General features: G+C 41.1%; 1 protein-coding gene across 2 annotated transcripts in view; it reads right to left on the bottom strand.

Annotated features, from left to right (window-relative positions):
• Positions 1-10,345, bottom strand: part of npas1 (neuronal PAS domain protein 1) — a 146,832-nt gene that overhangs the window by 1,682 nt on the left and 134,805 nt on the right. For both annotated transcript variants that reach the window (XM_061972803.2, XM_061972804.2), the window contains exons 9-12: positions 10,181-10,287; positions 6,820-6,967; positions 3,577-3,689; positions 1-1,830 (exon numbers count right to left, since the gene is read on the bottom strand). The exon at positions 1-1,830 is cut by the window's left edge and continues 1,682 nt beyond it. In XM_061972803.2, the coding sequence (XP_061828787.2) occupies positions 779-1,830; positions 3,577-3,689; positions 6,820-6,967; positions 10,181-10,287 (1,420 nt within the window). In that variant the 3' untranslated portion in view covers positions 1-778. The remainder of the gene's footprint in view (positions 1,831-3,576; positions 3,690-6,819; positions 6,968-10,180; positions 10,288-10,345) is intronic.

Genomic DNA, 10,345 nt, shown 5'->3' with positions numbered 1-10,345 from the left:
AGCACGGTCCATGTCCCGCCCGCGAGAGCCATACTGTGATTGGTAGGTTGGTTCAGCTGCGCTCACAACACCGTAAAGTGCCTATCATGTAAAACTCGCAGGCTGCACTAACATTCAACTTTTAGGGGCCTCAATATGTTGTCTGCAATCGGCCCGCAGGCCGCAAGTTTGAGACCACTGAGTTAACTGAAGGACCTTCCTACCATGAAAAAGTGAAAAGAATTGCATTTCTTCCCTAAAACATTACGGAATGTCTCATTTTGTCCCCAACAGTGTGCTTTTGATATTTTTTTTTCTCTTTCTTTTGAATACAAAAACACCTCCATCTATTTGAAAGGAATCAAAAAGATTATTTGTATAATACTGCAATAATAAAAACTCATTCCTACAAGCGTCCATCTTTTTTTTTTTTGTCCTCTACTGATGTTAATTGTGTTAATTGTGGTGAGGCTTGAGGGGGTGGGGGGTGCTATGTGAGCTGAGGGTCTTCATGGTTGTTGTCTATGTACAATATGGCTTCTCTGAGTGGAAGAAACACTGAAGTCGTCCGTCCATAGACACGCATTTCATTATTTTGTCGGAAAGTCTTGAGGGAGGTCCCGTCAAATGTGGTCCGTTTTGTTTTTTTTGTGTCCAAGAGTTCCCGTCAAATTGTCATCGTTCCTTGTCACGCGTGTTACATCCCACTTGTTCAAGTCCAATTAATGACATCCTCAGAGGCTTAATGTCCTGCCACTTTTAACGTCTTTGTCATCTTTAAGGACGCCCTCCTCCCGTCTCAGTCCTCCTCGGGGCCCGCGGCCCCCCTCAGTCCGTTCATACAGAAGGGCAGGCCGGAGGAGAAGGGGCTGTCCGAAGGGGAGAAGCCGCTGAAGGGCGGCAGGCCGGCTAGTCGCTGCAGATGAGGAAAGAAGGCGGGCGGGGGCCCCTTGTGGTGGTCCGAGCGCAGCTGAAGGCCGTCCCCGTGTCCGGTGCTGTGGTGATGGGAGGGGGGAAGCTCTGGGGGAGCGTAGCGGATGGTGCTGGGGGCGTACAAGCTCTGGGGGCCCTGGGGGCCGAGGGCGAGGGGGTGGAAGAGCACCCGCCCTGCTGCGCCCCCGGCAGCCAGTCTCTGGAGAAGCTCGAAGTCAGGGCTCCCGCCTGGCCCGCCCCCACCGCTCCGACTGACCACCCCTGGCACGGACCTGTCCTCGCGAGGCAGCGGGGAGGACACGGACATGACCGGGGACAGAGCCGGGGAAGGAGGGGTGAACAAGCCCTTGGGTGGGGCGTCGCTGCTGGACGAGGAGTCGGGTACCGGGGTGGTGGGGCTGTCGCCGTTAAGGCTGCTAGAGGGTGTGTGTGCATGAGAGGGTTGGGGGTGGCTGCTGTGTGACCCCCAGCGCCCCCCAGAGGCCAGGGCTTCGTGTTCAGTCTTGATGCTGGGGCTGGGGGACGAGGTCACAACGCTTTTAAGCTGCTGAATCACAGCTCGCCCGTTGTGCATCCGCCCTCCTCTCTCGCCTCTCGTCGGGGTGTCCTCCCCCCTACTCTGCTTCCCTCCCCCGGCTTCTTGTTTCAATTTGTCACCGTCTCCCCCCTGCTCCCATTCCGTTTCTTCCTCCTCCTCCCCCTCGCTCTCACTGGCCAGGTCCGAAGACGCTGACACGCTCTCCTCGGCGTGCCGGAGCTCTTCCAGCCTGCGGCGGCTCTCAGGGGGGGCGCCGTCACGCTCGGGCCTCAGCAGGCGCTTCCTCCTGTTGTCTGACTGCATGGCGGCGGTGAGGAACTTCTCTCTGCCCTTTGTGTCGGGGTCGCTCTTCCCCACTGAGCTCTTTGCCGGCTGCGAGCCTGAGGAGGAAGGATCAAGTTTTATTGTCCTCATGCACCCCGAAATTTGGGGACGTTCCGGTTCTGGTTAGCATGGACCGACAGGTGTGTGTGTTGTTTTCAAGCGGATCGACAGCTAAACACACCTATTGACAATTTCAACTCTGGTAAAACTCAATGCGAGCTATCAAAGAGGAAACTTTATGAGGGTCCAAAACAATACAACTTAGCCACACGGTGCCTTTCTTAAGAATTTGATAAATTTACTGATTTTTAATAACACCAAGATTGTAAAAAGATTAAGAAAAAAACACTAAATACAGAATAAACAAAACATAATTAAAATGCCAAGCTCAGTATTAAAAAAAGAATAAATAAACAGATAACTTGAGAAAATCATAATTACTATTATTTCAATCAAAAATAAAATCCAGTTGTTTTTTTTTTTTTTGTAAATTTTCCTTAGGGAATTAATTTAAAAAACAGTAAACTGAATTGTTTACTCTGATCTATTTACTGAATTTGAATGGCAAGAAGATTGTAAAAATAAAATACAAAAGTTTGTGAACATCGAAGCAAGTTCACATATTTGTTTCAACCCGCAAGGGACACTTTTTTGTCCTTTCTGTACATTTTTGGCCATCATTTTTGTTACGTTACTTCATTATTTTACATGTTTTTTCCGAAGAACATTTTGTTTTGTTAATTTTTAAAATTTCAAAGTCCAATTCTTTCACACTGGTTACCTTTTTCTGCTAAAATCTCTTTAGCAACTTCATCCCTAAACAAAAATACCAAACATGGAATGTTTGTTTTCTAACCCTTTAAAGGTCTTTTGGAAAAATGATGTCACAGCTGTTAATTAGCATAAATGTATTTTACTCATTTACCTGTGACATTATCTGATCAAAAGGCCTTCAAAATGAAAACTAAAAACATTACATCTTTGATATTTTTGTTTAGGACTGAAGATTACTAAGAAAGTTGAGAAAAATAAGTTAAAAAAATATGAATACAAAATGTTGTATGCCCTTTAAAAACTTTTATGATTAACATAATAATTAAAATCAAATGTCCCCAAAATGTTAAAATTAGTGCTGTCAAATTATATATTTTTTAAAATCATATTAATCGCACATCTGAATATTGATTAATCATATTAATGACTCAATATTTTGACACAAATGCAATTATATTTTCATGTTTTACTTGAATGCCCCTCTTTTTGCTCATTGTTTATTTTAAGTCCATACGCGGTTAAGGTAAAGAGCATGTATGGTGGAAATAAACTGTGTGATTAATCTGCATATATACATGATTAATGCAATATTTTTTGTGATTAATCATGTGAGTCAACTCGTTATTTTTGACAGCTGTCATTAAAATGTATAAATATTTTTTCTTTTGAAAAACAAAAACAGAAATCTTTTAATCGGCTCACAAAACAAACGCTATATAAGCCACTATGGATGGTAATGTACAACTGTATTTTTGGCTAATTAACAAAAAAGTACAGTGGCCTCAAAGGCTCAAAAAGGCAGCGTTTTTGTTAAGACGTGCATCTTAAAGGTTGAATATCAGCACGTCACGTAAGACGGTGAGGAGAGCCATTGCAATACAGACCACTTTATGTAGTCGTAAAAGTAGACTGACTATTCAAAAGTCAAAAGAATACTGAAACTTTCATGTCTGAAGTTATAAGTAAAACATGGAAATTCCGCCCAGGCTACAGTTTGCAGGGTATTATGGGATGTTGCGGCATCCTACCTCTGGTCTGCGGGGAGCTGTTGGTGGGAGGGGAGCTCACTCGAAGTCGCTCGGCTCTGACGTTCTCTGGAAGCTGCAGCAGATCCAGAGGAGTGTCGGGCATCTCTGTCTGGCTGGAAGGATGCAAATAAAGGAAAATGAACACAGGTGGGGAGGAAAGGTGGACATCAATGATCTAGTAGCACTTAACTGCATGCTTTGTAAAGTCATTTAAAGGAATACAACGTATAATCAGCCACATAACTACGTCTAATAGTTAGGCTGCCCCGACCTCTCACACACACTGACAAAAGTAAGCCTCGGAAACACACACACATTCAGCCCACCTATGCAGAGCCGCGCTGTGACAAGGAGGTGGCTGTTGGAGAAGTTAATGAGCTCTTGTAATTACAGCACTAATTAACTAAAACACTATTCATGCCCCAAAATTCTGACATCCATTTGTTGTAATTATATAGCCTCAGCCCAATTAGCATGGAAATTCAGCCTACTCTTGTTTTGGTCTGACTGCTGGCCCGCCTGTTTTTGTTGTTTCTACTTAAGTAGGTGTGTGTGTGTGTGTTGTTAAACATGTGTGGAACAAAGGGAAACAGAAAGAAAAACAGCATATTTTATCAAGCTTGCATAGTTGGGGGTGTGTGATTTAAATTAGTAAGACATATTCTAATGTAAACTTTGTTGACGTCCACCTTCGACTAATACAAAAACAACATCATTATTTTGACTAATGACTAATTAATAAGGAAAGTGACTGACTATACATCTTTATGCACAACACAATTTTCTGTGCAACCTTACAAGGTTGTGTGACATGCATACGGCGTCACAACATATACAGTATAATATTAAGGTCACTTTACAACAATATAAAATACAATAAAAGCAAGGCATATAAATAAACAACATAATAGAATAAAAATAGGGAAAGGGTATTTGATGAGTAAGATGGATATATAGATATATAATCTCAATACTACTTAAAATAAGACAGAAATACATTTGCTCAAGCCATCCATCCATCCATTTTCTACCGCTTGTTCCAGTCGGGGTCGCTGGAGCCTATCTCAGCTGCATTCGGCGAAAGGCGGTGTACACCCTGGACAAGTCGCCACCTCAAAATGCAAATTTTCTTTTTTTGCAACATTTTTATTATAAACGAAGACAGTCAGTTGAAGATGTTGTTTTGTTGATTCATTGCATAATGCAACACTGCTACTTTGAACAAAGGAATTAATATTATTGCGTGAATAAATTCCCAAAAATATATTTATAATATATTGATATTTATTTATGCAGGGTTTCTGCAGGTATCACGAAACCGAATTTAGTGTTTTGTAATGCCACGTAAAACAAGTTTAATGCCTATGTCAAAAGCTTACAAACTTCTGCATTGGCAAAATGTTAAGCTTTTGACAACGATAATCTTGAATAGTTTAAAAGTGTACATTAACTGTTACTCTCTAGTGAATTAGAATTGGCTCACAAGACTGTTCATTCATAAAACGTATTTTAACTAACTTATTTTTATTCTAGTGGTAGCAGCCGCTGCCAGTTGTGGTGGCGTCGAGGTACAGCAGAAGTTGCTTTGCTGGTCATGCCAAAGACGTTTGGCATTATTAACTGCCGCCTGCCTTTAATTGCTGACTTCTGATTAGCTAATAGCATGTGTAATTTCACCGCAATAAATTGTTTTAATGCCCATGAACATTGAATTAGCCCTGCAAATGATTTTTAATACATTTAAAGGCCCTAATATCGCAAAATCCATTTAATGATTTTTAATGTTTTTTAATGACCTGCGGAAACTCTTTTATATGCAGTTAATAATTAATAAAAGATAAAAATAGAACCTACATAAAATGTTTTAATTTTGTCATAAAATGATAAAATAATTATACAAATCCATCCATCCATCCATTTTCTACCGCTTATTCCCTTTGGGGTCGCGGGGGGTGCTGGAGCCTATCTCAGCTACAATCGGGCGGAAGGCGGGGTACACCCTGGACAAGTCGCCACCTCATCGCAGGGCCAACACAGATAGACAGACAACATTCACACTCACATCCACACACTAGGGCCAATTTCGTGTTGCCAATCAACTTATCCCCAGGTGCATGTCTTTGGAAGTGGGAGGAAGCCGGAGTACCCGGAGGGAACCCACGCAGTCACGGGGAGGACATGCAAACTCCACACAGAAAGATCCCGAGCCCGGGATTGAACCCAAGACTACTCAGGACCTTCGTATTGTGAGGCAGATGCATTAACCCCTCTGCCACCGTGAAGCCCTAATTATACAAATGTAAAAAGATATTCAGATTCGTAAATTAATAGTTCAAACCCCGGCCGAGTCATACCAAAGACTATAAAAATGGGACCCATTGCCCCTCTGCTTGGCACTCAGCATCAAGGGTTGGAATTGGGGGTTAAATCACCAAAAATGATTCCCGGGCGCGGCCACCGCTGCTGCCCACTGCTCCCCTCACCTCCCAGGGGGTGATCAAGGGTGATGGGTTAAATGCAGAGAATAATTTCGCCACACCTAGTGTGTGTGTGACAATCATTGGTACTTTAACTTTTAACTTTTAACTTTAACTTTAACTTTAACTTCAATATTAAACAAAAAGTGGATCAAAGTATACAGGGGAAAAAAGTACACATGTTAAGTTAAAGTTAAAGTTAAAGTACCAATGATTGTCACACACACACTAGGTGTGGTGAAATGTTTCCTCTGCATTTAACCCATCCCCTTGATCACCCCCTGGGAGGTGAGGGGAGCAGTGGGCAGCAGTGGGCAGCAACGGTGCCGCGACCGGGAATCATTTTTGGTGATTTAACCCTCAATTCCAACCCTTGATGCTGAGTGCCAAGCAGGGAGGTAATGGGTCCCATTTTATAGTCTTTGGTATGACTCGGCCGGGGTTTGAACTCACGACCTACCGATCTCAGGGCGGACACTCTAACCACTAGTGCAGTTTGATTGTTTATTATTGTGCTTGTGTATTTTTGGTGGGTGTACCTACTTTTGTGACCAGTGAGTGTAATAGTTTATATCAATAAATATCCGTCAGCAACCACCAAGCATAATGTTCAAAGATGAAGCATTTTTCTTTCATGTTACAAACATTTAACAGGTGGTGTGAGTCCACCGCTTATTTCATCATCTCTGCCTTCAAAGCCTCTCAGAACACAGTGTGGTGCCTGCATACCTAATTTTTTTTTTCCTTCAATCATTCCAGAACTGACCTGAGGACGTAGTTGACCCAGATGACGTTGCGCTCGTGGGGGGCTTTGTGGTTTATGGACACAGTGGCTGTGGACTGAATCCACAGGTAGCCTCCTCTCTTCTGAAGCCAACGGTAGTAGTTCGTCACCACCTGGCCTTTCCTCAGCACTGAGGAGGAAACATGAGGGGACGATGGTGAGGAATGAGAGAAGCGCTAACCTAACGCGAGGCTTAGACAGTTGTTAAATGTAAATTCATTGAGCTAGATCCTCCCCCCCCCGTTTTACTTTTGTCTTTTTGAACAAAAGACAGCTACCATGACCACCCCCGAACTGTGAACCATCACTGTAGACACTTTTCACCTTTGATCACTAAAGACACTTTAACTGCTGCTGTGACCCAAGGTCACCTCCATATTTATACTGTGGACTATCAATCAGAATGTGCAATAATGTTATGTTACTTACTGTGTCTTGTATATACATTTTTATTTTTATTTTTTATTTTTAGCTAAGTACCGTGTGACTTGTTGAAGGGTGGACTAGCAAAGTAAGATTTTCATTGTATGGGAAACTGTCTGTTTAACTGTGCATATGACAATAAACAATCTTGAATCTTGAATCTAATAGCAGCAATAAGAAACAAAATGTACTGTAATCCTAACCTGCCCGTATATCAGACCTGGACAAATTAAGGCCCAGGCTGTTAAGCATGTTAAGCTTTTCAATCTGGCTCGCCGGACATTACCAAATAATTTTTTTTTAGATCTTTAAGATGGAAAAGGTAGCCGCCATTATGATGTGGAGTGATGTTTTCAAATGACCGTAAGTATTGAACTATACAAAGTATTTCAATGGTTGGAATCTGCGCTTTTGCATGTTATTCTAGTTCATCTACGTCACAGCAGCTCAGATGAGGCACCAAGCAGTGTGGGTGGTAAACGTTTCCACAGAGTGTTTCCACAGCGGCCAGCCTGAAATGCGGGTGTCAGGGACAGACGCGGAAGGAGATTTTTACAACAATGTTCTAAAGCTTAGTGATGTATCAGATAGTAGGTGTGTGTTTTTTTTACCCTTCGTGTTCATATTTCGCTGTGTTTGTTGCATTTTTGTTGCGTTTCGCTTGGTTGTAAAATACGTCGATCAAGAGGGGGTGTGACATTCATATGTTGTCAATATTCAGTGTTTTATCGTTCATAGTTAATATTGTAAATCCCACATTCTTTATTTTCATGTACATTCTGGGTGCCCCATTCAGTAAAAAAATGTACAATTCCATTCCGTTTAAGGCGGTCTGTCATAAGGTTTTAACATTCAATCAGACATTATTGTGAGGTTCTGTATTAGTGTTCCTGCTTAGGCTGCTGCCCCCGCGACCCGACCTCGGATAAGCGGAAGAAGATGGATGGATGGATGGATGGATGGATGGATGTATTAGTGTTCCTAAAAATAAGTATACCGACCCCCAGACACATTTTTGTCTCTAAATTTGGCCCCTCAAGTCAAAATAATTGCCCAGGCCTGCTGTATATGATATGGTAGATTGTTTAATTGTTGACAAAAGGAAAAACATTCATGTTCAAACATGTGAGGTGCATCCTTATTCCCACTCTTCACACGGCAATAAAAGTGCTCAATAGGGATGTTCCAAACAGGGATTTTGTTGCCAATTACGATACCGATCATCCGTGTATGAGATCGGCTGATACCAATACCGATTACAAGTATAAACTATACATTTTTCCATTTATTTATGGTGAGTGCTTTTGACAGTTTAACAATATCAACACAATATTTAAAGTAGTTCCTAATTCTCTTTTGTTGCAAACAATTGTTTGAGCAAATAACTAAACAAGCAAAAACTACTATCTACTGCTCTTTTAAATGATTTGTTTTTTACCCTCAAAGTCCTCCTGTGTCTAATGTTTGTATTCCCTGCTTACTTTCGTCTATACTTCTTAAAGTTTAGTCCGCACTTATTTCTTAGGTGGTGTTTCAAGCTAGTAATTAGCATGCCTGTTACCGGCTTGCTCTCGGTGTGCTACATGTTTATTAGCCTCGTCCTCCAGTGTATTTGATAATTACACTCGATAATTATACTTAAGATACTAAGAAATGCAGTTTATTTGCCACAATGGAAATGATTATTGCTTATGATCAGCATTAAAAGATGGCCGATCTCATACTTTTTCACGAAAACCGACCGATTCTGATCGGCGGCCGATCGATTGGCCCATCCCGAGTGCTTAAAGACGGCTTAATTGTTTTAGCGTAACATTATCACGGTGGATAACCCTTCTATAAATGTTAAAATGAGACATAAAATCATGCAAATGCAGCTAATTGTGTTGTGTTTAACTTTGCAGCATTTACTCTACGTAAATGAATGTGAAGAACAAAAATAGATTCATTTATTACAACCAATATGATGACTATGATAAAAATGAATATAAAAAACAGACAAGGATGCAAACTGATAAAAAAACGCAATACACATTCTACTTGAAAGAAATTATGGGTCCTGAATAGGGTTGTACAGTATACCGGTATTAGTATAGTACCGCAATACTAATGAATCATTTTGGGTACTATACCGCCTCTGAAAAGTACCGGTCCGCCACCCCATTTAAAAAAAAAAAGAAGTATACTATGTTTAAAAACTCAGGAAATATGTCCCTGGACACATGAGGACTTTGAATATGACCAATGTTTGATCCTGTAACGACTTGGTATCGGATTGATACCTACATTTGTGGTAACATCCAAAACGAATGTAAAGCTTTCAAACAACAGAAGAATAAGTGATTATTATATTTTAACAGAAGTGTAGATAGAACATGTTAAAAGAGAAAATAAGCCGATATAAACAGTAAATGAACAAGTAGATTAATAATTCATTTTCTACCACTTGTCCTTAATAATTTTGACAAAATAATGAAATAATAAATGACACAATATGTTAGTGCATATGTCAGCAGCTAAATTAGGAGCCTTTTTTGTTTACTTACTACTAAAAGACAAGGTGTCTTGTATGTTCACTATTTTATTTAAGGACTAACTTGCAATAAGAAACATATGTTTGATGTACCTTAAGATTTTTTGTTAAAATAAAGCCAATAATGCAATTTTTTGTGGTCCCCTTTATTTTGAAAAGTACCGAAAAGTATCAAAATAATTTTGGAAAGGGTACCAAAATATTGGTATCGGGAGAACACTAGTCCTGAGTGTACATTTAGGAAGCACCTGCTTTGCTACATGAAAAATGTTGTTTTTAAAGATTATGAATGAGTTGTGCAGTTCAAAACTCTGGCAGCAGAGGGCGCCAACTACACCATGACTGGGCGGTATCAACAGGCTCCACTTGTGTGTGTGAGAGACTCACAGTCTTCATGGCTCTGCCTCAGGTTCTCCAGATCCTCCACATAGATAAAGTGATAGCATGTGCGTCCAACCACCTCAGCTGGGGTCAAATCCATATACTCGGATATCCTGCACGTGAAATGCAGAACATTGTGCACACGTTAACAAGGAAACAATTACAGACGCA

This window comes from Nerophis lumbriciformis, linkage group LG17, assembly GCF_033978685.3.
Source record: "Nerophis lumbriciformis linkage group LG17, RoL_Nlum_v2.1, whole genome shotgun sequence".
Classification (NCBI taxonomy): domain Eukaryota; kingdom Metazoa; phylum Chordata; class Actinopteri; order Syngnathiformes; family Syngnathidae; genus Nerophis; species Nerophis lumbriciformis.
The sequence above is the reverse complement of the archived record's forward strand: the minus strand, read 5'-3'. Positions and strand labels throughout refer to the sequence as shown.